Raw genomic sequence first — 24,558 nt, 5'->3', positions numbered from 1 at the left:
AGCGCGCCCCCTGGCGGCCGCTCGCATCCCGGCTGTCCGGGAGAGACGCCGCTCGGCCGCCCCCGGCCCGGCCCAGGCGAAGCGGTGGCCATGAAATCGGCCTTTGTCACCGTGGGGACGACCAGCTTCGAGGAGCTGATCGCCGCGGTGACCACCCCGGAGACGCTCCAGGTGAGGCCGCGGCGCCCTTCCTACAGGCGGCGAGGCCTAGTGCAACCCAGGGCCTGCCGCGGCTCCCGGCTTCCTGCCTGCCCCAGCTCGCGCCGCAGGCCCCCAGCCGCTCCCTGCCCGCGGGGTGGGAGCGTCTGCTGGGCCGCGGGGCTGGCTCCCGCGCGGGGCGGTCGGTTCCCCTCAGCCGGCGCCGCGCCCGTCAGGAGCCGGCTCGTGCGCGCGAGGGGAGAAGCGGGGCTGGCCCCGCGGGGCGGCCCCACCCAGCCCTCTCGCCGCCGCGGTAACATGCCCCCCACCCGACCCGCTGTAGGTCTTGCGGAGCCTCGGCTACGGCAGACTCGTCCTGCAGGTTGGCAGAGGGGCGGCGGCCCCGGCCCCGGCCCCGGCCCCGTTCCGCACGGCGGCGTTTACACTGGACGTGTTCCGGTTCAAGGAGTCGCTGGCTGAGGACCTTGAGAAAGCGGATCTGGTGATCAGCCACGCAGGTAAGGCGGCGGCGTCTGGCGCCGGCAGCTGCCCCGGCGCCAGGGAGGTGAGCTCCGCGGGCGGCTGCCGAGAGCCTGCCTCCTGTGAGCCGGGGCAGGGCAGCCCCGGTGATCTGAAGCGCTGTCGTTGCTCTAGGGCGGGGGCCAGGCAAACTGGCATAGCCTGAGGGGCCACTGGCACGTTTTAGAGCTTGTAGCGTTGTCCCCGTGCTGAAGTGGGGATTTTCTGTCCTCGTTTCATGACTCCGGTGCGTGCCTGGGTTTCCCCTGTATGCTGCCTTGTTACCCAAGGGGTGGAAAAGGACTGTTTGCTCTCAGGGCAGGCTAAGGGGCATCCGTATGAATGTCACCTCGCTGTCTGAGCGTCAACGGGGTATTGGAAAAGGACTGGCAGAGGCTGACCTCATGTCAGTGGAGGATTTGAGACAAGTGGCAAATCCAATCACCAGGATAGCGACAACTAGCAGCCAGTGACCCAGAAGGAGAGAGATTTCCGCACGTCTCAGCAACATACCAGCTCAAGGACAAAGGATGGCAAAGCTGTGAGGTGGGGGATAAGAACTGGCGGCTGGAAGGAGACCTCTCTCACCTGGGAACTGACTGGGGGCTTGTCTACGCTGGCAATTTACAGTGCTGCATCTTTCTCGCTCAGGGGTGTGAAAAAACACCCCACTGAGCACAGCAAGTTTCAGCGCTGTAAAGCGCCAGTGTAGACAGTGCACCAACACTGGGAGCCGGGCCCCTCGTGCAGGTGGGTTTTTGAGAGCACTGGGAGAGCTCTCTCCCAGGGCTGTGCCGTGACCGCACAAGCCATGTTAAAGCGTGGCCACGGCAGCACTTTAGCATTGCCAGGTAGGCTAGCTCTAAGGAGGTCAGAGAGCGAGAGCTTGAACCCTGTGGGTCACTACAGCTGGTCTGGACTCTGGGAGTTAGCCAGAATTGTCGTTTAACCTTCAGTTCCCTATGCTGCCCTAAAAACTTCCTATGCTGTATTCCAGTTGACTAATAAACCCTAATGTTTTGACAATGCAGTTTGAGTGTGTCTGCAAATGCTTGGTGAGGTGCATTAATTCCCAAAGAGTGGACAAGTCCCTAGCAGGAGTCTAGCTCATTTGGACTCACTGAACAGAGCTCACAGCGTGAAACGGGAGAGCTGGAGCCCAGAGGTCGAGTCGAAGGAGGTGGTTAGGCCCCAAGGCCGACGCTGTGCAGGAAGAGTGAGACCCAATGGGGCACGGGCCCATTGATGGTGTTCCTCCTAGAGAGTTTTCCAAAGCTGGAGGCACAGCACCAATCCTATGGCTCCGTGACAGTCGCCAGTTTAAATGTTGTAACCTTTTTATCAAAACTCCCATTCAAACCAAATGTCAGTGGAATCATTCAGTATAATAGGAGTTTGGCGTGAGTAAATACTTCAGGGTGAATTGGTTTTTACTGCAAGAGTGTAAGGTGAAACTTGGCTGCACATGTGCAAATACTGTTCATATTACTGGTTTCTTCTTAGGTGCAGGCACTTGTTTGGAGACACTGGAAAAAGGAAAACCACTCTTGGTGGTTGTAAATGAAAAGCTGATGAACAATCATCAGCTAGAATTAGCCAGGCAACTATACAAAGATGGACACCTCTTTTACTGCACTTGTAGGTATGGAACATATTTTCATATCATTTGTGCCTCTTTCTAGGGGTACAGCCAACTGTTCTCACTTTGTTCCCTTAGAAGAAATTGATAGCAGCCATCCTGACTGAACAAGTATTATCATTATGAGTGTTAAGGTAGTGCATAGGAGCCCTAGTCATGGCCTAGGAGCCCATTGTGCTATACATAGTTTTTACAGTTTTATTTTACAGTATAACTTACAACACACAGATTTATGGGAGGGGAGAATCTCTTCTCTGCAACTGTACATCAAAGGCAAAAGTCAGTAACTCTTCCGCAAACAGACAGTGACTTGATCCCTCCAGAGCTAGTCTACCACTGCTACATATTTTTTCCAGGGTAGATTACTACTAGAGTTATGCTTGGTGCTACTTTCACCAAATCCTTGAAAATCTGGTTCCAAGGTTATCATTTAATAGGGCACTACTGATTCCAATTAAATGATGAACACTCTAAACAGAGCAAAAGTGAGGGCATTTGAGTTGCAGTTATTCAGACTGTTCAGGGGGGAAAAAACACCCATACAAATCCAAACCTCTGAAGTTGGTAGAAAGCAGCACTGGCCAATAGATCTAAGTAACATACTTTGTAAGTGTCAAGGTTCCTCCCCCACTCTGAACTCTAGGGTACAGATGTGGGGACCTGCATGAAAAACCTCCTAAGCTTATCTTTACCAGCTTAGGTCAAAACTTCCCTAAGGTACAAAATATTCCACCCTTTGTCCTTGGATTGGCCACTACCACCACCAAACTAATACTGGTTACTTGGGAAGAGCTGTTTGGACACGTCTTTCCCCCCCAAAATACTTCCCAAAACCTTGCACCCCACTTCCTAGACAAGGTTTGGTAAAAAGCCTGACCAATTTGCCTAGGTGACTACAGACCCAGACCCTTGGATCTTAAGAACAATGAATAATCCTCCCAACACTTGCACCCCCCTTTCCTAGGAAATGTTGGATAAAAAGCCTCACCAAATTGCATAGGTGACCACAGACCCAAACCCTTGGATCTGAGAACAATGAAAAAGCATTCAGTTTTCTTACAAGAAGACTTTTAATAAAAATAGAAGTAAATAGAAATAAAGAAATCCCCCCTGTAAAGTCAGGATGGTAGATACCTTACAGGGTAATTAGATTCAAAAACAGAGACCCCTCTAGGCAAAACCTTAAGTTACAAAAAAAGATAGACAGAAATAGTTATTCTATTCAGCACAGTTCTTTTCTCAGCCATTTAAAGAAATCATAATCTAACACATACCTAGCTAGATTACTTACTAAAAGTTCTAAGACTCCATTCCTGGTCTATCCCCAGCAAAGACAGAATATAGACAGACATACAGACCCTTTGTCTCTCTCCCTCCTCCCAGCTTTTGAAAGTATCTTGTCTCCTCATTGGTCATTTTGGTCAGGTGCCAGCGAGGTTACCTTTAGCTTCTTAACCCTTTACAGGTGAGAGGAGCTTTCCCCTGGCCAGGAGGGATTTCAAAGGAGTTTACCCTTCCCTTTATATTTATGACAGTAAGGTAAATTAATAAAAGGCCCTGTCTCTTCAGAAGCTACTGTTTGAAATGATTTAGGTCTTCATGTTTAATACAACCTTAAAACAACATGAGAAATTTGGGTTGATCAACCACTATCCTACCCAGAGGCAGAGTTGTGGAATAACCATTTAGATCTGACACAAGCTCTCTTGTCTTGCACACTGATTGCTCCTGCTGTCAACTTAATTCTAACACCTGGTCAAGACTCTGTGTGGATGTCTGTAGTCAGGAGATCTTAGGAAGGTAAAAACAGGATACAGATTGGATAATGTGAAATGCATTCACAAGTGTCTTAAATGTAAGTAATCTTATTACTTATATGTGCACGGTACTATTAATGAATAAAATAAGATGAAGTTCCCTCTCAAGAATCTTAAACTTAATATAAACACAGATAACACAATGAATATTATTGTCCTTCATAAGTGAAAAATCATTCAGGAAAAATTAAGAAGGGACAGTGGGAAAGCTTTAGGGTACATGTTATGTGTTTTATGATTCATGTTTGGGAACATTGGGTTATTATGGTAATTTCTTATGTTTTGCTAAATTTAAAACTGCTATCATGAGACACAAAAATAACCAAGTGAAAATGTTTAGTGGAAGAAGAATTTTGAGAAGGGATCTGAAGGACAGCACCTAACCCACTCTGAATCTGGCTCCACATTGAAAGGAAAAACCATTAGTCATGTTACTCCTGGGGGAATTCTGTAACAAAAAATCCAAAATTCTGGATATTTTATTTGTCAAAATAATGCAATATAATCACACCAGTTTCATTTATTTTGGTACTTTATTTATACCATAGAAAAAAAATCAAAATAATTGTTCAGCATTTTCTAAACACATGAAATTTATGTTATGAATTCTTGGTAACCAAGACTCTGCATTCCAGTTATAATCCTGGATTTTCATTTAGATTACATTACTTTTATTTTGGTGTTTGGTGTACTGTAAAGTAGACTGCCGCTTTAAATCACTCAGTTTCACACATGAAAGTCATACAGTTTTGTTAGTCATTGTCCTGCATTTATTTTAAATGGATAATTAAAATAGATCCTGAGCTGTAATCTGACCCCATTGTGCCTCTCTGGCACAGAAGAAAAAGCGAGAAAGCCCGTACAGACCTTCCTAGCTGAGGATTCCCTTACTGTCATTTACAATAAGGCTCCTTTTATACCACTATGGCAAGGTAAAGGAGCCTTAATTGAGGAAAATGGGAACAATTAACTAACAATGGGAACATTAGCAGCCTGCCTGTTTAGTTAAAAGAAAAGGAGGACTTGTGGCACCTTAGTCTAACAAATTTATTTGAGCATAAGCTTTCGTGAGCTACAGCTCACTTCATCAGATGCATTCAGTGGAAAATACAGTGGGGAGATTTATATACACAGAGAACATGAAACAATGGGTGTTTCCATACACACTGTAACCAGAGTGATCACTTAAGGTGAGCTATTACCAGCGGGGGGGGGACACCTTTTGTAGTGATAATCAAGGTGGGCCATTTCCAGCAGTTGACAAGAACGTCTGAGGAAGGGGAAGGGGGATAAACATGGGGAAATAGTTTTACTTCGTGTAATGACCCATCCACTCCCAGTCTCTATTCAAGCCTAAGTTAATTGTATCCAGTTTGCAAATTAATTCCAATTCAGCAGTCTCTCATTGGAGTCTGTTTTTGAAGTTTTTTTGTTGAAGACTTTTAGGTCTGTAATCGAGTGACCAGAGAGATTGAAGTGTTCTCCAACTGGTTTTTGAATGTTATAATTCGTGACATCTGATTTGTGTCCATTTATTGTTTTACGTAGAGACTGTCCAGTTTGACCAATGTACATGACAGAAGGGCATTGCTGGCACATGAGGGCATATATCACATTGGTAGATGTGCAGGTGAACGAGCCTCTGATAGTGTGGCTGATGTGATTAGGCCCTATGATGATGTCCCCTGAATAGATATGTGGACATATATGGCTTTGTCCCCCACCCCCCACTGTTCCTCAGACGTTCTTGTCAACTGCTGGAAATGGCCCACCTTGATTATCACTACAAAAGGCTCCTTCCCTCCTCTCCCCCCCCCCCCCCCCCCCGCTCTCCTGCTGGTAATAGCTCACCTTAAGTGATCACTCTAGTTACAGTGTGTATGGTAACACCCATTGTTTCATGTTCTCTATGTATATAAATCTCCCCACTGTATTTTCCACTGAATGCATCCAATGAAGTGAGCTGTAGCTCACGAAAGCTTATGCTCAAATAAATTTTTAGTCTCTAAGGTGCCACAAGTACTCCTTTTCTTTTTGCGAATACAGACTAACAAGGCTGCTACTCTGAAACCTGTTTAGTTGTTACATTTCTGCTCTGCCTCAGGCACAGAGCCAGCTTCACACAGTCCTATGCCCAGGATGCAGCAATAGCGAGGAGAGGGACAGAGTGAGTCTCTCTCACTCATTTGCATGCAGGCAGGCGGCCAGCCCCACCACCTTACTGTCTCTCCACAGACACGTCCAGCCTTCCTTCCCTTCCCTTCCCTTCCTTCCCCCCTCCACCCCCCCGCCTCGGTGATCTGCTCTCTGCTGTCCACTGCTCCCAGCAGATGTTCTCCGGGCTGCCAAGGAAGGGAAATGTGTTCCCCTCATTTTTCTGCGTGGGAGCCAAGAAATCTGTGGAAGGTATGAATTGTGTGCCCGCCCCCCCGCCCCCACATGCAGTGTGCAAAATTCCCCCAGGAGTAGTCGTGCTGAAATAGTATCCGTTTCATGACGCTAATTCTCTTTCTACCTGTGGTGTCTCTTTTCCCTCTAATGTGTGTTCTTGTTGCTAATCTAATGCCAAAGGGAATCATGTGCATGCATGCTTCAAGGCTAGATTAGAAAAATAGTGAAAGACAAAATACCCCCATGTGTAGTATTTAATCGTTCATGTTGCCTTTGTTTTTGCTTTGTTTTTATAGCACCCTTTTGGAGTCATTGAAGTCAATCGATTTGTCAACACTGAAACCCTTTCCTCCTGGACAGCCAGAAAAGTTTGCTGCATTCTTGGATAGAGTTATTGGATTTGAATAACTAATCCAGAAAAATGAAAATGTTAGTATGTGGTCAAATTCTTCTAATGTCACTTCCTTAATAGGAAAATCTACTTATTGGGACCAACACTTTTTGTATCAACTGAACGTAAATATGCCTGTTCAATTTCAGCTGACATTAAATATTTTCCCATTTAATGCCAATTTAAAATCTACTGGCTTCATGCTTCAGTTAACACAGTGTCAGTAGAGGTATAGGGTTATTTTTTGTTTGACAACTATATCTAAAGGACTTATCTAGAAAGAGTCAAGGAGAGCCAGAAACTAAAGACCCACAACTTGACTCTTGCAGACAAGTCCAGCTGATAAAGCAGATGGCAAATCCAGCTAACAGACAAAAAGATGTTTCCTTGCCGTTTTCAGTCTCAACTGTGAGTAAGATCTTAAAGAAAAAGAGAGAGATCCTAAACGAGTAGCACAGTGGTTCAAACTACAATCAAAAATGGCAACAGGTGGAGAAAAAGAAGGGGGTAGAGGAGGCACTTCTGCACTGGTTTGTTCATACACATCATCAGAACATATCAATTACAGGTGAGTTACTGATCAGGAAAGCACAAAACATTGCAACAGAAATGGGACTTGAAAATTTTGAACCAGTCAACAGGTGGCTTTGCTGGCGGAAAGCATGAACTACCATTGCATTTAAATGGAGCCATGTTGAGAGAGATACTGGTATCTCAACTCAAGCACTGGACAACAGATGTCTTTCCCTCAATCTTGGCCAAATTCTGGCCTTTAAAAAGTCATCATTAGCAGCCAAATAGCAAAGGAAAGAGTCACTGTTCTTGTGTGTCCAAGCCAAACTGGCAAAGATAAAATGAAAATTCTTCTGATTGAAAACCGGAAAATGCCATGTTGTTTTCCTGGTGTCCCCTCCCTGTCTATGATCTATAAAACAAACAGGAATGCATGAATGATTGCCATCAGATTCACTGAATGGCTTATGAACATTGACAAAGAGATGGGGAAAAAGAAAAGGAAAATTGCAGTGATTCTCAATTGTTCAGCCCACCCTACTCCAGAATTTACAAATGTGAAACTGAATTTTCTGCTGCCCAGTACAATTTCTCTACACCAGACTATGGTTGAAGGGGTCATTCACAATTTAAAGCTCCATTATAGAAAGATCATGGTGCATAAATTCTTCATGCAAACTGATGGTGGCACAGCAAATGTGAGAAAGTTCACTAAAGATCTTGATGTTTTGGATGCTGTTTATGTTGCGCAGTACCAGGCTGGAGGTAACAACTTTGTCAGTTGTAACCGAAAAACTGGTTTTGCAGCTGCCATCAAGGAAATCACAGACTTATCTTGGAGGACTTTTCAGCTGAACTTGGAGAGACTTATGTCCTTGGCTGATTTCCATTAATACTCTAATACAGATGCTGACCTTGAATGCTTAAGTCAGATGACATAATTAAGATCTATGTAATCAGTTTTGGAGCCTACTGAAGTGAACAAAACTGGGGAGGAAGATGCAGTCCTAAAACCAACCAAAGAAGCTATTTTTAGAACAAGCTTTTGGTTGTAGTGAAGTGAATAAAACTATTACTAAATCCATTCTACAGTTTGGTAAAGCCCCAATCTCTGTCAGGTACTAACAGCATCGTCTGATCCCATCTATAAGGCCACATAGTGTTTTAACCATATTGGAAATTAATGTGAAACCAGGTCCTCCACCACAGCAGCTTCTTTCGTAATATAGCCTGGTCCACACTTGGAACAGACCTGTACTAGTTACACTTATGTTGATACATAGCTGTTATTGAAGTTCTGACTGCTTCTCCCAGATCACTGCAGTGTGGTTGAGTTTTGTTTTATGCAAACAGTCAAACATAGTGGTACACTGCTAAAAAGTTAGTCTTCAACAAAATTTGCTAGCACAATTTTCAGGAGGAAAAAAATCCCTGTCCACACTGACTCACACCCTTCTAGTTACACCCATATCAACAACCATGTTTTAGTGTGGTTCTGATCCCTGTAAGTAGGATACAAGCTAAGTCTAAATTAAAGTGCTCTTCCTCTAAATGTTCGTTAAATGTTTGTATTTGAAAGCTGACAGTGATGCGGTTCCAAATGTCACAGTACATGTGACCACAAACGATGGAAACAAATTAATTTTATTTCATGAATGCTTATTGAGCTAGGCAGCATACATACTTAATAAAAAGACAGCCCCTGCCTCCTAAAAGTTTATAATTTGTTTTGATATTTTTTCCCAAATTTAGCTGTGTGATTTTGGACATGCAACAAATATGTGAAAGGGACAGAGCGGAACAGAAACTTTGTTTGGCATCTTAAGAGCTGAAAAGAGGAAAATTGGCTCAACTTTATAATTTCCTAAAAAAAGTATGAACACACTCTCTGCAACAGATTTCAGATTTCTTTATTTCAATTATGTGTCTTCTGCTAATATCTTTATTTCAACAGAGAGGTTTTTTTTACATGTCATAGCATCAGAAAAGCAAGGCAAGGAGTCTGTGATGTAAATTTTTGTGAATAAATACAGTAAAGTAAGGTTTGTATTAGGGCTGTCAAGCGATTAAAAAAAATTAATCACGCTGTTAAACAATAATAGAATACCATTTGTTTTAAATATTTTTGGATGTTTACTAAATTTTCATATATATAAATTTCAGTTACAACACAGAATACAAAGTGTATAGTGCTCAATTTATATTTTTTATTATAAATATTTGCACTGTAAAAAACAAAAATTGTATTTTTCAATTCACCTCATACAAGTACTGTAGTGCAATCTCTTTATCATGAAAGTTGAATTTACAAATGTAGAATTATGTACAAAAAAACCTGCACTCAAACGTAAAACTTTAGAGCCTACAAGTCCACTCAATCCTACTTCTTGGTCAGCCAATCACTCAGACAAACAAGATTGGTTACAATTTGCAGAAGATAATGCTGCCTGCTTCTTGTTTACAGTGTCATCTGAAAGTGAGAACAGGCGTTCACATGGCACTGTAGTAGCTGGAGTTGCAAGATATTTACATGCCAGATGCGCTAAAGAGTCATATATCCCTTCATGCTTCAACCACCATTCCAGAGGACATGCTTCGATGCTGATGATGGGTTCTGCTTGATAACGATCCAAAGCAGTGCGGACTGACGCATGTTCATTTTCATCATCTGAGTCATGCCACCAGCAGAAGATTGATTTTCTTTTTTGGTGATTTGGGTTCTATATTTTCCGTATCAGAGTGTTGCTCTTTTAAGACTTCTAAAAGCATGCTCCACATCTCGTGCCTCTCAGATTTTGGACAGCACTCCAGATTCTAAACATTGGGTCGACTGCTGTAGCTATTTTTAGAAATCTCACATTGGTACCTTCTTTGCGTTTTGTCAGATCTGCTCTGAAAGTGTTCTTATAACGAACATGTGCTAGGTCATCATCCCTGACTGCTATACCATGAAATATATGCAGAATGCAGGTAAAACAGAGCAGGAGACATTCAATTCTCCCCCGAAAGAGTACAGTCACAAATTTAATTGATGCATTATTTTTTTAGCGAGCATCATCGGCATGGAAGCATGTCCTCTGCAAGGGTGGCTGAAGCATGAAGGGGCATACAAATGTTTAGCATATCTGACATGTAAATACGTTGCAACGCCAGCTACAAAAGTGCCATGCGAACGCCTATTCTCACTTGCAGGTGACACTGTAAATAAGAAGCAGGCAGCAATATTTCCTATCAAGGTAAACAAACTTGTTTGTCTTAGCAATTGGTGGAATAAGTAGGAGGACTGAGTGGATTTGTAGGTTCTAAAGTTTTACACTGTTTTGTTTTTGAGTGCAGTTATGTAACCAAAAAAATCTGCATTTGCAAGTTACAGTTTCACGATAGATTGCACTACAGTACTTGTATGAGGTGAACTGAAAAATACTATTTCTTTTGCTTATCATTTTTACAGTGCATATATTTGTAATAAAAAATAATAAAATAAAGTGAGCACTGTGCATTTTGTATTCTGTGTTGTAATTGAAATCAATATCGAAAATGTAGAAAAGCATCCAAAATATTTAATAAATTTCAATTGGTATTTTATTGTTATAAGTGTGATTAATCACGATTAATCCTTTTGAGTTAATCACGTGAGTTAACTGATTAATTGACTGCCCTAGTTTGTATGTATTATGTTTGCGGTGTGGGTATTAATAAACATTCACACAACAAACAGAACTTATTATTGGTTAAATACACTTTTGTTTGGCAGAATTTTGGAAAATATAGACTATTCAATCAGAGGTTCTTACAACATTGTAGACCTGTCCAGGCAAGGTGAATAGGTTGTGTTTTAAATCATGTTCACAAACACATTTTTAAAAATACAACATTATACAGGAGTTTTCACCTAGTGTAGACAGGGCCAGGTCTGCTTATATGTGTTAGGTGGTCATGGTCAATCCTAAACTCCTGTTTTTCTACTCCAGACATAGGCTAAATATTTTTTGGACTCCAGGTTTGATTTATTTATATAGCTGCAAGTCCGTGTCAGAGTTCATGCAGGTTGAAATGTAAAAGTGCCAATAATTTCACCTAACTGAGAACAGAAAGGACACCTATATCAAATAAAGAAAACATTGTTTTGAGAGGCTCAGTATATATGTACACATATGCACACAGCACCAATGAAATGCAGCATCCTCGAAGGTGGGAGTGTGATAACCAACTAGTAAACCACACAGTGCACAACAGCTGTGGATGGAAATTTTAGTCCAAGCACACCAGGAAAAATCACTATTATTTCAAGTCATGTGATTGGTTCTTTAATGTCTATGGAGAGAGAACAGCACTTTGTTTGTTTTTTTTAAAAAAAGGGTTTAATTTAAAATAAGCTCTATTTTAAAATAATTTTAACCAGGGCTAAACAGTTGTGTTAAACTCTTGGTCACATATCCAGACACCAAAATTGTTAGATGTGATCAAACCCAGCACTAAAAGAATCTATCACTTGTACTAAGGCAGGCTGCCTTTAGTCTAGGGACTTGGCTTCACTGCAGAGTTAACCTGCGTTATAACTTGAGTGTTGCCCCCAGATCAAATCCCATCCATACACAAAAACTATGAACTCAAGCATGGTAGTTCTTTAACTTGATTTGGCTGGCCTGTCAAGGGTTATAATCTAGAGTTCAAGTGAACACAACTCAGCGGGCAATCCAATCACTACAATCTGAATGTTATTTCATAGTTTGACTGCTCTCATCTGAGTTAGACTAATTTGATTTGTTAACTGCAGTGAAAACCTGGGTTAGAAGTTAACAGACTGTACAGTCACTGTGGTCAGCTGGTAGGGGTAGACACATGAAGTAGGCTATCTTATTTTTAGAGCTAGGTGGAAAATGGTTTTCCTATCCCATGAAAGTTTTAATGATTTTGAAATTTATCCTACCACAAATAGTGACAAATTATAAATCTCATATTTTTATGAACTGAACCTGAATTGGGTTTTTTTGGATTAGGTAAAATGAAATGTTTCCTTTTGATAATTCCAAAACTTTGTATTTTTATTTCAACCTTTTTTAACCTTTCTTTTTGGAGATTATAAATTAACAGAAATTTTCAAAACAAAAAGTTGTTTCAAACCAAAAATGAAACTTTTTGTTTTGAAAATCTTGAAACAACATTTTGACCATTTCAAAACATTTTTTAAAATAAAAAATTCAAATTGGGAAATTTGTCAATACCAACCCTTTCCCACAGAGTTTCGTGAAAAATATTCAGTTGGAAAACTCCAGACTAGCTCTAGTTATTACTTAATTGTTCAAATGTCATGAAAAAGAAAAATACTGTTTGTATATCATTCTAATATCTCAGATATTATCCTCCTTGCTCTGACCTGAGCTTTAGGTTGGGATGGAGACGGAAAAGATTTCAGATTATTAACACTTTATAGAAAATGAAATTATGTGCTTTACAATGTTTTCAGTACCTATTCCCCAAAAATTGTTCAGGTCTTTGACTGCTCGGACACTGTTCATATTTCATCCTGGATCAAATAAACACCTGTAACCTTCTGATTTCCTATTATATGAATCTCTGTACGAGTCGCCATTTCTCTTTTATTAATCAGACACTCTAGCCATTTCTAAGCACTAGTATTTCCATTCCAGGACATAGCATTTTCATCGTTTTTAGTTAAAGGAACAGTCTTTGATAAGTTTTTACAGTAATATTAATGTTTTTCATTTTTTTAGGTAAAAGGACTGGTTTGTTTTCTCGTTGTAGTATTCTGGTCATCTTTTTGTCCTGTTTTCTAGTAAACCATCAGAGGCCTCTACATTTAGGGGGAATCATATGACTTGTGGGCTCTGGAAGTGCATTTACTTTGCCAGTTCAAATCCAGCCCAAATCAGTAGTAAACAAAAGTTTCAAAGAGGGTTATTTGAAATTATTTACTTTAATTTAAAGAAAAACAAAACCAGCAAAATAAAAGCGTGCCCATCCAGGCTCCAGGTGACCGTGACAACAATTAAACGCACAATACAAAAATAATTACAAAGAAAATAACCAAACCAAGATTCCATCCTGCAAGCTGCTCCTAGGGGGCTAGCTCCGTATGCCTCTGTGGAATAGCTGGCAAAATCAGCCCATCTAACAGTCATCAGTCAGCAAAACTATTACAGTTCCTACTCTACCCTTTCTCTTCAAATAAGAACATAAGAATAAGAATGACCATACTGTGTCAGATCGAAGGTTCATCCAGCCCAGTATCCTATCTGCCAACAGTGGCCAATGCCAGGTGTCCCAGAGGGAGTGAACCTAACAAGTAAAGATCAAGTGATCTCTCTCCTGCCATCCATCTCCATCCTCTGACAAACAGAGGCTAGGGACACCATTCCTTACCCATCCTGGCTAATGGCCATTAATGGACTTAACCTCCATGAATTTATCTAGTTCTCTTTTAAACCCTGTTATAGTCCTAGCCTTCACAACCTCCTCAGGCAAGGAGTTCCACAAGTTGACTGCACTGTGTGAAGAAGAACTGAATGAATCTCACTCTTCCTGAGATGTCTCCATTGCAAAGGGGTTTTTTAGTCCACAACAGGAAGAGGGGCCCTCATAAAACATATTAAAAATCTCATTCAAATTGGTAGTATCAACAGGGAGACCAAGGATAGAATAGGTATGCAGATTAACGTTGTTCCACCTGGTGAAGGTACATTGTTAGTGTGGTGTGAGGTTTGCACTTCCACTGCCCCTGCAGTATTTGTTCTGCAAATAAATAGAAGTCGTCAGCACTCTCGCCATAGGCACTTACAGGAGCATGGAAAAAGAGAGTAAGAAAGACAAAAATGCCAGCAAGAGGGCTTTGAGAGGGTTTTTCCCCAAAGGTAGGGGAGAGGGATTGGTAATACCACCCATCAATTACACGATACTACTCTACCAGTATTTTGTCCTGTAAATGTCAAGCAGATACTTTAAAAATGGGGCAGGTTTAATTGGAAGAGTTGTGAGCCTTGACAATATTCACATAGAATATTTTGTTCCTACTACTAAATAATCACGTAATTGTGCAATTGGTATTAAATGTCACTCCTTTAAATAGTGTTTTGCCTAAAATAAGTTTTTTTTTAAAGTTCTGCATGTACATGTTTGATGTCTAATTACACCCCTTAGTAACACCTGAGAAACACAAATGACAGCTGTCTTCATAAACAGTTTATCTGCTGTCCAATAGCACAAGTTAATTTTTCTAATCCCCCAAATTTTCCTCACTGAGATTTTCACTTTCTAAGTTGGCAAAGACAACATGGCTTGGTTAATATTTACCACTTTGTGAACTAGGTATTGCAGGAGTTGGGCCTAGAGTCCCTATGAAACTACTTAGCAGTTTTGGCTGCAGTAGGGACCAAAGGAATTAACCCCTAATTTGCAACATGCTATTTATAGTCATATATAAGCACAGCAGAAAAAAAGCTCTAAATAATCAATATGAACTCAGCCTAACAAGAAATCCCTTCTCTTCCTAGGGTGGGATGAAGAACTAGAGAGCATCTGTTGTCAGTATTTTATTGATCTTTTAGTCAAAGAACAATCAATTTTACAGGGGGAAAAAAAACAGATACACACATGGACTCTGAACCTGCATGTGAGTAATTTTACATGGGAACAGTCCCACTGAGCTCAATGATTTGCAGGATTGGGGCTTACAAATAGAAAACAAGAAAGACAAATGTTTATTACTAACTTACACTACATCTAAAGGAGTCTAGTAAAACACATAAATGTTCATGTTCTCCTCTCTGATGCCTCATTGGTTCATTAGAACTTAATTGTCACCAGCTCTGTGTATTAGGCACCTGTTTTTGAAAAGGAGTAGAAAAGCCTTTACACCTGCTAAGAAACCACCCAAATCTGAATATAAAAGGGGGGGGGGGAGAGGGAGAAGGACACACAAAGGGTAATATAACCAGTGAAAAGCAAACTGGAGCAACTAATAGTGGCATTCTAAGGAAATAAAGTTTTTAACTTTCTCTGTATTTTAAACTATTACATTTTGATGCATTACAACAGACAAGCTAGACCACATAAGCAAATCAGTCCAAAATTATCTTCTATGAGAGGCATATAAAATAATACTTCACTCGCTACTAATAACAACCCTTGGAGCAGAAACAGCTATATGGAAACACATTTAAGGCGACCCAGGACCACCAGCCAGAATCAACAGCGAGTCTTTGTGGGGCTGCGGATTCTACGCCTGCCCTGGGGGGGCTAGTTCGGTTGTTAAACACTTGTGATTGCTCTCCCTCCCTTGGGATGTTGTGTCTGTCATAGCCCCACGGGGAAGAGGAGAAGGGAGCAGTCCCCAGGCCCGGACATTTCGGGACGCCTGTTCTGTAACTTTTACACTTTGCTCCTTGGGGCTTCAGGCACCGATTGATTCCCCAGGGCCGGCTCGCTTGGCTATATGAGGCACGAGACCAGGGCCGATCACCAGAAGAGGCGCGGAAGCATGGGCAGCCCGGGCTCATTGCCTGCAGCTGGGCTCCCAGCGAGCGACGCCACGCGCAGCCCCGTGCGCCCGGGAGGCGGCTGCGCTCAGCGGCGCTCCCCCTCCCCACTCAGCGCATCCCCGCCCCACCGCCGTCTCCCCTGCAGCCTCCCCAGCGAGCCCCTCCTCCCCTCCCCCCAGCCCCACGGCTCCAAAGCCCCCGGGGCCACAATGCAGCTGTCCTCCCACCAGCCTGGTGCCTGCTCCTAGTCCTCAGGCTGGACCCGGGGGCTCTTGCCTCGCAGAAGTAGGAGTTACCCCTCCCTCCTTTCCACCCCCCCCCCCGAACCCGCCCCCGGTCGGAAGATGCAGAAAGGCTGGAAGAAATACTTCGGCCAGAAATCCCTCAGCGAGGTCACCATGGATGAGTATCTGGCCAGCCTGGGGCTGTACCGCAAGCTCACTGCTAAAGACGCCTCTTGTCTCTTTCGGGCTATTTCCGAGCAGGTAAAAGGAGTTTCCTTCCCACCCAGGGTGGCTGCCCCTCAAGGCTCGTTCCCCTCATAGGCCAGACCTGGGTGGTCCTTTCCCCACCACATCCTAGCTCTGCTAGCTGGAGTTCAATACAATTCATGCCTTTGGGGAGAGAACTTCTCTTCTCCCTTCCCCCAGATTCTAGCCCCTTCTCTCCTAAAAAGAGCCAGCTGCGCTTGTAAGTGGGGTTTGACTTCTTTTCTTTTGGGGTTCTCGTTTGGACTAATATTCTACCAGTGGTTACCTAATCAACAATCCATTTATTTTCCTTTAGCATCTTCAAATTCTTCCACTTAAAAATGCGGGGGCAAATAACGTAAGGCACAGATGTGCAACCAAAAAAGATCATGCTCTATATTGAGGTTCTCTTTATGAGTAACTTATAAAGGGTTTTATTAAACGATTCATCGCTTTCTATAGACTGTTAGCCCAATGAGTCTATAGGTTGATTACAACTGTCTATCACCTAATGGTGTGCTTATAATTACCTATAGTATATGTTGTTCAGGTCTGTAACATGCGTATAATATATTCACCTTGTAATGTAAATTGGGGTTCTCAACCTTTTAATTTCAGAGGCTTCCCCCCCCTCCCAACATGATATAAAAACTCCACTGCCCACCTGTGCAGGACACTTACCTGGGGCTCCCTGCTGTAGAGCCCCCGCAAAGCTAAGTTGTTCACGCTTTGGCTTCAGCCCCAGGTGGCAGAGCTCAGGGCCCTGGGCTTCAGTCCCAGGCAGTGGGGCTTCAGCTTTCTGCCCTGGGCCCCAGCGAATCTAACGCTGGCTCTGCTTGGAGGACCCCCCTGAAACCTTCTCACGGTCCCCCAGGGACCCCTGGACCCCTGGTTGAGAACCACTGATGTAAACTATATGTAAAGGGAGCCTTAGTGTAAAGTGTAATTTAAAATTAGCTGAAAACCTTTCATTTCAGTGCCTTTTAAAACACCTTTTTTATTTTCTAGCTGTTTTCTTGTCAGATTCATCATACGGAAGTCAGGAAGGCTTGTGTTTCGTTTATGAGGGAAAACCAGCATAACTTTGAGTCTGTAAGTAGACTGGTGTATTTATGATATGCAAAGTTTTGTGTGTGTGGAAATAATGGGGGTGTTTATACATAAACAGTTATGTAGGTCTCTGCACTGAAAACCTACATCTCCCTGTACTTTGTTTTGTTAAGTTTTGACCAAGCCCGGGTTTAAACTAGCACTAAGCGAGATGAGAAGTCGAGGGTAAAAGGCTTGCTTGTTTGCCTTACTCTGTATGCTGTCCATTAGTTTCTAGTCAACCTTAGATTTTGTTTCTAAACCTTGGAAATATATTTATATGGCACAACATTTTTATTTGTAAAAGGTAATATACATTTATTCTAAACATCTGATCTCTCATTTTAAGTAACTGATTATAGTACTGTATAGATATTTAATAAGCTATCTTTGTGAAACTGAAACTTCTTGTGTGTGAGGAAACTACACTTTGAAGTAAAACATGCACCTCTAAGGACAGTGGAATACAGCATAGCTCTTTAACCATGGTGTTATACGTGCTTTAATGTCACTGTACGCTTTCAGTGGATGACTTCAACAACTGTAGAAGCCTGCTATTTTCACCCAGTGAAGACTCTGCTTTAACTGAAGTAGTAGAGGTCTGTGGTTTTCATTCAGAAGATCACAAATTAAATCCCTGCCGACAACTGTGGTGTCTTTATATACCTAGCCTCGGTTTGTTACAATACTGCTGAATATTAGGAAATGTATTTGTTGCTGCTGATGGATCAGTGGCAACAGGTAAACTTACCAGTATAGACAGGTCCTGTGACTGCTTTGAAACAACCTGGTTCTGAAGAGCATTCTGAATACTCTACTGGCTATTTGAACTCTAATTCACAAATGGCTTTCCCTGCATCTTAAGGGAACAATTCTAAATGTTTTATCCACAAAATAGATATTGAAAGCAATAAACTAACTTTTTAGTATTATAATACTGTAAGTTTTCTACAGTCTTTTCCACATCAAGTGTTATTAAAGTGCTTTGTACACTGTGTACATACTCCCACTTAAATGCAGCTACCATTGCGGTGGAGGGAGACATCCAGTTGGCTCAGAACATGCTGCATAATAGTGAGATAAGACATTTTGGTGACAGGCACTTGCACAAGTTCCTACTCACAATTATTGCTGTGGTATTTTAACTTCCATACAGAGCAGCCAAGATCTTTGCCTTATCCAATAAAAGAAGGACACAGTAAACTACGTGGCATTTAAGATATTGGCCTCTGGAGGAAGGGCTGGGGTGAGCAATGCTAGTATTTGCACTTGTGTATTTTAGGGTATCTACCTTTCCCAACCTTAAGCTATCCCTTTTCAACTAGAGGAGTAGATATAAAATTTGATAATAGCTAAAATTGTTACCCTGCAATTTAAAAACAAATGTGCTTGAAAAGTCACTTCTGCAATGCACTGAATGTGAGCAGGTGGGGCAAATTGTTAAAATTTTCAGACCGAAGTATTAGACCCAGATATAACCAAATTGTACATTTAGTTTTGCATGTGCACGAGATATCTGGACCTTCCAGACCTCATGTTTGACACAAGACATTCCCATGTGCTACCTTAATATGTTTGAGGAAACACTGCTATAATTCTGACTTTGTGATTTTTTTTTTCTGTTCAATCTAGTGCATATAGATAAAATAGCTTTTCAGCAAGAAGTTACCTCCTTTACTAAGCACATACATATGCAATTGTTCCTAAATGTGGGGGAGAGGGAGAAATCATTCATGATCAGGAAGGCTACTTACTTGCCTTATGAACTCGAAGGCTGTTGGCCTAAAACCACTGCCTATATGCTGACCAATATCATCTCATTGTTTCCTTGTACTCCTCCCTGCCCCAATTGTCTCTATCCATCTGTTGTCTTAAACTTAGATTGTAAGCTCCTTGGAGCAGGGATCAGCTGTTTGTACATCGCCTAGCACAATGGGGTCCTGATCCATGACTTGGTTCCTAGGCACTAGAGTAATACAAATAAGAAAAATATTTTCAGTTTTCCTCTAAACGTTTTAAATACAAAGTGCAAATTCTGACTCTAAATGTTTCCAGCAGATTTAGTAATGATATGCAGCTGATTAAATCAATTATATCTCTTTTTTCTTTTTCCTTTTTTTTTTTTTAAAGTATGTGGAAGGATCATTTGAAAAATATCTGGAACGGCTGGGAGATCCAAAGGTAAGGCCAGATTCATATTCCTGAGGCTGAGCCCCAAAAGCTCATAAAGTTTGCTGGAATGTAAGTTTGAATGTTTTTTTGTTCTCCCTGCTAACTTGTATCTCAGTCCTGTTCTCAGATCAACATAGGTGGACCCTTGCACCTGAACAGAGCACTGTTGATTTCAATAGGACTTTGTGTGGGTGCAGTAGAACTCTGTGGATCTGATGGCAGGATCAGGGCCTTGGTTCTTGCTTGTGGGCAAAAAAGGGGCATTGTCAAACCACAACAATGTAATTTAAGCTGAGGGAACCAAACTTTGGTCCTGTCAGCCTGGATCTTTAACAGGCTGTTACAAAACTGGGTGCATAATTCATAGCAAATGTTTGACAAATTTCTCATTTTTTTCCAGATTTGGAAAAAAGAAAACCCCTACTTTCTTTCTTTAACTTATTGTTTCTTTGAAGATTTTTAACTAGTGAACATGAGCAGGATATAAGAGTATCTAAAGCAAATGTAGTATGTTTATCAAAGAAATACTTAAAAATATATTTGAGACTGGCACAGGTCTAGCTAGTAGAGCTTAGCTACAACTTTGCCTCTGATTACTGGGCCAAAAATTGAATACTTACTTGTCCTATGTCAGTGATCTTCTCTTCAGGAATCCTCATATTTTACAAATTTCCAGACGCAGAAGGAATCAGAATTTTGCAAAAGATGGAACTTAAGAATTTGAGAAGTACATCATCACTTCACATTGATTCTCTCTCTTCCTCTCTCTCAGTGGGTTTTCTTCAGTGCCCACATAAATATTTTTAAGGTAGTCTGAGGGGTTTTACACTTACCACTAACTTTTAAGGATTGAGGAGTAGACCCTTTTTCTCCTTGTCCCTATGAAGCACAGTTATTGCAGAGGGCAGTATATTCAGATGTCCTCCTGTATAGAGCTTGGTTTGAGTCTTTTAGGGCTTTGAAGATAGGGGCTCAGAATTTTATCCAGTAGTTAGAGCTGGGTAGAAAATGCTTATTTAAAAAAAAAATCACGAAAAATGTTGACTAGCTCTTCTAATGGTATAGTGAGAGCCAGTATACAGTTCCAAGTACTGCATGGCAGGCTCAGTGGTCAGCTCCACTACACATTTGACGAAGAACATTTATTTTTGTACCTTCTAACATGATCTCAAAATAATTTTATACACCTAGGAAAGTGCTGGCCAATTGGAAATAAGTGCGCTCTCATTGATCTATAAGTAAGTCTCTTCCTTTTTTAAAAATTTTTATTTTAAAATAAAATTAATTTTGTAATGGGCTGTGAATGGTTAAGGGTACTAGCTGTGGGGCCCAGGATCTCTTGATTAATAGATTTTTAAGGCTAGAAGGGACCATTATGATCATCTAGTTCTGATGTCAGCTTGGCTTAGGAGTGACTGCCGTTCAATGTTTATTATGTGAATGGGTGGCTGCAGACCAATTCCAGGTAAAGAGGATCCCACATCCTGAAATGTACTGAATTGGCATCCTAATTAAGTCTCACAAGAGGACAAAGACCTGGTGGCCATGGAGATGGAGCTAAGCCTGACTACTGGAGGTTTCATTGCTGCTGCCCAGGTAGTACTGGCTCTGTGAATTATCAGAGGGCTTCAGACTCTAGTGATGTCTGTTTGGCACTTTTCATAACTATTACACTTTTTTTAAGAGTTTACAGTGAAAGACTTACTGACGGGGAAGTGTATGAAATGATGTAGAATTGTGTGCACTAATGCTAGCTATAAAAGTTAATTGCCAACACACAAATAAAACTCTGTGCTTGCTATATGAGGTGTCCTTGAAAATTCAGGAAGTGATAAGTGCTGCTCGGTGTGTATGCCTGGAAATGCATTTAAAATAAATTTATAATTTCAATTAACATTTGAATCCTCTGTAGGCACTGTCTGTCTTGCTTAAAAAAAAAAAAATACTACCACTTCTGAACAAACAGTTTAGGAGCCTAATGGCAGAGACACTAAAACACTTTGCATCCTGTTTCAGTCCAAAATGAACAATTAGATTTCTACAAGGTTCTAATGGCATCCTGTACTGAGATTCTAACCCTTTTGGGAACTACTTCGTTTAGGGTTAATTGCCTCACTATCAGAGCAATCTGTCTTGAGATCAGAATTACCTGACATAATTAGATGCTCTTTTTATTATCTGAAACCAGACGTCGTAGATTTTACCAAATATTTCTTCTTTCAAGTAGATAGTTCCACTTTGTGAATTTAGTTATTGCTTAAATTTTATGTTGGCATTCACTGTTAGGAAAAATATTCTGCTCTCATTCTCTATATTAACCAACAGTGGATTCTCCTCCAAACTATTCTCTTCAAATGTCTTCATAACAAGCACTTGCATTAAACGCATGCTCTTTCAATTCTCGATTTTTTTTTTCTCTCTTCCCTCTCCGCCTCTTTCCCCCCCCCACCCCCCCCGGCCTTCTTGCCTAGTCGAGACTTTATTCTGTACCGGTACCCTGGAAAGCCACCTGCCTATGCTACAAACAATGGCTTTGAAGACAAGGTAAGGAGATATGAGCCAATTTTCTACCCTCCCACTCCTAGATAGCTCTAATTTCACTCTGTTCTAATGAGATTTTCACTTCAGTTTTGCTCTTGTAACTCCAGTGAAGTCTCTGCGCATTTTGCACACTTAAACAAAACCAAAGCTAACTTCAACAAGGCTAATGCTCCCCAAATGAATTTTTTCACAGTTGAAACAGTTCCTGTTGGCTGCAGGAGTTAGGATATTACAGATGAGGAATCTTCCCACTTGATCAACTTTAGCTTTTCTGGGGTGATGGTGCTTGAATTTTTTTTAAATCTTACTAGCTAGAATGAGATACTTGGATTGAGTTGCTAATGAGCAAAGTGAAGGTGGCAAGATTAGACAAATATATGGGTGAAGAAAGGGCACTCTTCTCCCTTCCCCAAAAGAGAACAGACAAGTTTTGGGGGTTTTTTGGGGTGTATTTTTCCCCTCCTGGATAGAAATTAATTAGCTTGATTTTTGTGGGTTGTGCATTGTTACGTAAAGCAGTAGATAGTCTAAACCCACTTGAAGTTTTTACACAATTGAAGGGTGTAGGGAAAGTTCTATATTTAGCTTTTTCTTGTGAAATAGCTTTTCCTCTAGTTTGATACTAGTGGGCCAATAAGATTTTGAAGTTTGGGGATTCTAATGTAAGAGTGGCATTTAACTTCTAGACTGTTTGTTCATAAGGTAGTTGACTCATAGTAAAGTCCCTCATATTTGACCTTTAACAGTTCATGAAATGACAAAACAGTGTCCATGTGGGTGATAGGCAAACTTATTTGTACACTTGCTACAGTCTTTTATAGGGATCAACTCTGTTTCTAACACTCTGTTTGTATTTATACTAAGCATACCCATTGTTTGGACAGCGTGTTAAAGCACTGGCTTTAGAATAAGTAAAGGATTTGTAGTCTCGAGTGAGAACATCAAATAGAAAATGTTTGGTTTTCTTTCATTTCTTCCTCAAAGCTTTTTGTTGTTTTTTCAAGATCTTGCTGTGTTGTTCCAGTAACGGCCATTACGACTCTGTGTATACAAAACAATTTCAGGCAGATGCTGCTGTTTGCCAGGGTAAATTAACTCTCTTACACTATTTTTAATGGGAAGAGTGTTAAGTTCTTCAAATGTTCCCTTTCTTGGGAGGAGAGGGGTACTGAAGGGAGAAGAAAGTGGAAAGCTCATTAACTATTTTTAATGTAGTTGGTGTGTTATGAAAGTCCACAATAAGCACATCCACTACTCTAAGGTCACCTGTCAGACTCCAGGTGTTCTTTGTCTGGCACGAAGTCAAAACCATTGGGTTCTCTGTGCTTTGTTTGCCCAGCTGTCTTGTACGAGATCCTGTACAAAGATGTGTTTGACATGGATGAGGAGGAATTGAGAACTGCAGTTGAGATGTTTCGAAGTGGGGCCAAAAAGAACAGAAACAGTGCCTCTGTTGGAAGTGAGGATGCAAACTTTGATTGCCTTCCCGAGAAAGTGTCCAAAACTTCATCTGAAAGGAGGTACGGGATTAAAAACAAAATATCCTGTGAACGCTAACTGATCACTTAAAAAAGGTGTTGGTGGGACTAGTCTTCTAGGTGTGTTCTGAGCCTCCATGTGGAACATCTGTGGCCATCCTCCAATGTCCTGGTACTGAGCCAGAGTCTGAGCATATTGTGGAAAAATCAGCGTGCTTTTCCTGGGACTGGGAAGTGACATGTGTTTGAGCAGCAACCTTTCCCACTGGCTATAGTCAACTAGCACTGTCAGATGGCACCTTCTTACTGAACAAATCATGAGTAATCAGAATCATTGGCTTTAATTCCTATTAGTATGGCAGCAGCAAGACTGCTATGAGAAAGTGAGCTGATTCTGTTGTAGCTTGTACATCGTTAACTATGCCTTAAGTTTAGGACCAAATCCTGCCCTCATTTGCAGTGCCACTGTGTAGCCCTTTTGTTTCTGATGGGGTAGTAACCAATGGCATTGTACAGATGAGAGGACAACATTTGACCTTATTAATGGTGATGAAGTGCAAGCCAGACAGGACCCAATTTAAGTTGCTGGCTCTGGCAGTTCTTAAACACTTTTAAATTAGACACACTTGTTAAGGAGTCCTTGAGATTTAAAAAAAAAAAAAAAAAAAGGAACTCCATAGTGCCCATGAGTGGAATAACTGAAGGAGTGTTTAAGTTTGCAGAATAGAACTGGGCTGACCCTTTCTTAAACATAAAGCAATGTTGGCTGCTACTGTGTGGAAGACCTGAATTGAAGGGGCTACGGGAGAGATCATTTTATTTACAATCAGAAGAGAGTTTACTCTGTGTGAGTGCTGCATGTGCAAAACTTCATATTTGTACTACATTATAATAGTGTTAGG

At 41.4% G+C, this 24,558-nt stretch overlaps 2 protein-coding genes across 7 annotated transcripts in view; both read left to right on the top strand.

Annotated features, from left to right (window-relative positions):
* Window positions 1-40: 40 nt before the first annotated feature.
* On the top strand, window positions 41-12,966 carry LOC142073236 (UDP-N-acetylglucosamine transferase subunit ALG13-like). Of its 4 annotated transcripts, none has more exons than XR_012670003.1 (5): window positions 41-171; window positions 482-656; window positions 2,161-2,299; window positions 6,349-6,519; window positions 6,801-12,966. XR_012670003.1 is itself a non-coding variant. In XM_075132499.1 (5 exons), the coding sequence occupies exons 1-4, from the start codon at window positions 91-93 to the stop codon at window positions 6,910-6,912; spliced, it is 507 nt and encodes a 168-aa protein (XP_074988600.1). In that variant the 5' UTR covers window positions 41-90; the 3' UTR covers window positions 6,913-6,933; window positions 7,296-12,966. The 4 variants fall into 4 exon arrangements, 3 of the variants coding, with proteins under 3 accessions (XP_074988600.1, XP_074988599.1, XP_074988601.1); XM_075132499.1 differs by lacking the exon at window positions 6,349-6,519 and having other exon boundaries at window positions 6,801-6,933; window positions 7,296-12,966; XM_075132498.1 differs by lacking the exon at window positions 6,349-6,519 and having other exon boundaries at window positions 6,801-6,933; window positions 7,225-12,966.
* Window positions 12,967-16,094: 3,128 nt separating this feature from the next.
* Window positions 16,095-24,558, top strand: part of LOC125643215 (UDP-N-acetylglucosamine transferase subunit ALG13) — a 40,391-nt gene continuing 31,927 nt past the window's right edge. For all 3 annotated transcript variants that reach the window (XM_075132495.1, XM_075132497.1, XM_075132496.1), the window contains exons 1-7: window positions 16,095-16,391; window positions 17,385-17,468; window positions 19,596-19,646; window positions 20,829-20,875; window positions 22,109-22,181; window positions 23,183-23,264; window positions 23,518-23,698. In XM_075132495.1, coding sequence (XP_074988596.1) covers window positions 16,251-16,391; window positions 17,385-17,468; window positions 19,596-19,646; window positions 20,829-20,875; window positions 22,109-22,181; window positions 23,183-23,264; window positions 23,518-23,698 — 659 coding nt within the window. In that variant the 5' untranslated portion in view covers window positions 16,095-16,250. The remainder of the gene's footprint in view (window positions 16,392-17,384; window positions 17,469-19,595; window positions 19,647-20,828; window positions 20,876-22,108; window positions 22,182-23,182; window positions 23,265-23,517; window positions 23,699-24,558) is intronic.

Source organism: Caretta caretta, chromosome 9, assembly GCF_965140235.1.
Source record: "Caretta caretta isolate rCarCar2 chromosome 9, rCarCar1.hap1, whole genome shotgun sequence".
In the NCBI taxonomy this organism is placed as follows: Eukaryota; Metazoa; Chordata; order Testudines; family Cheloniidae; genus Caretta; species Caretta caretta.
This window is presented reverse-complemented; position numbering and strand designations above follow the sequence as displayed.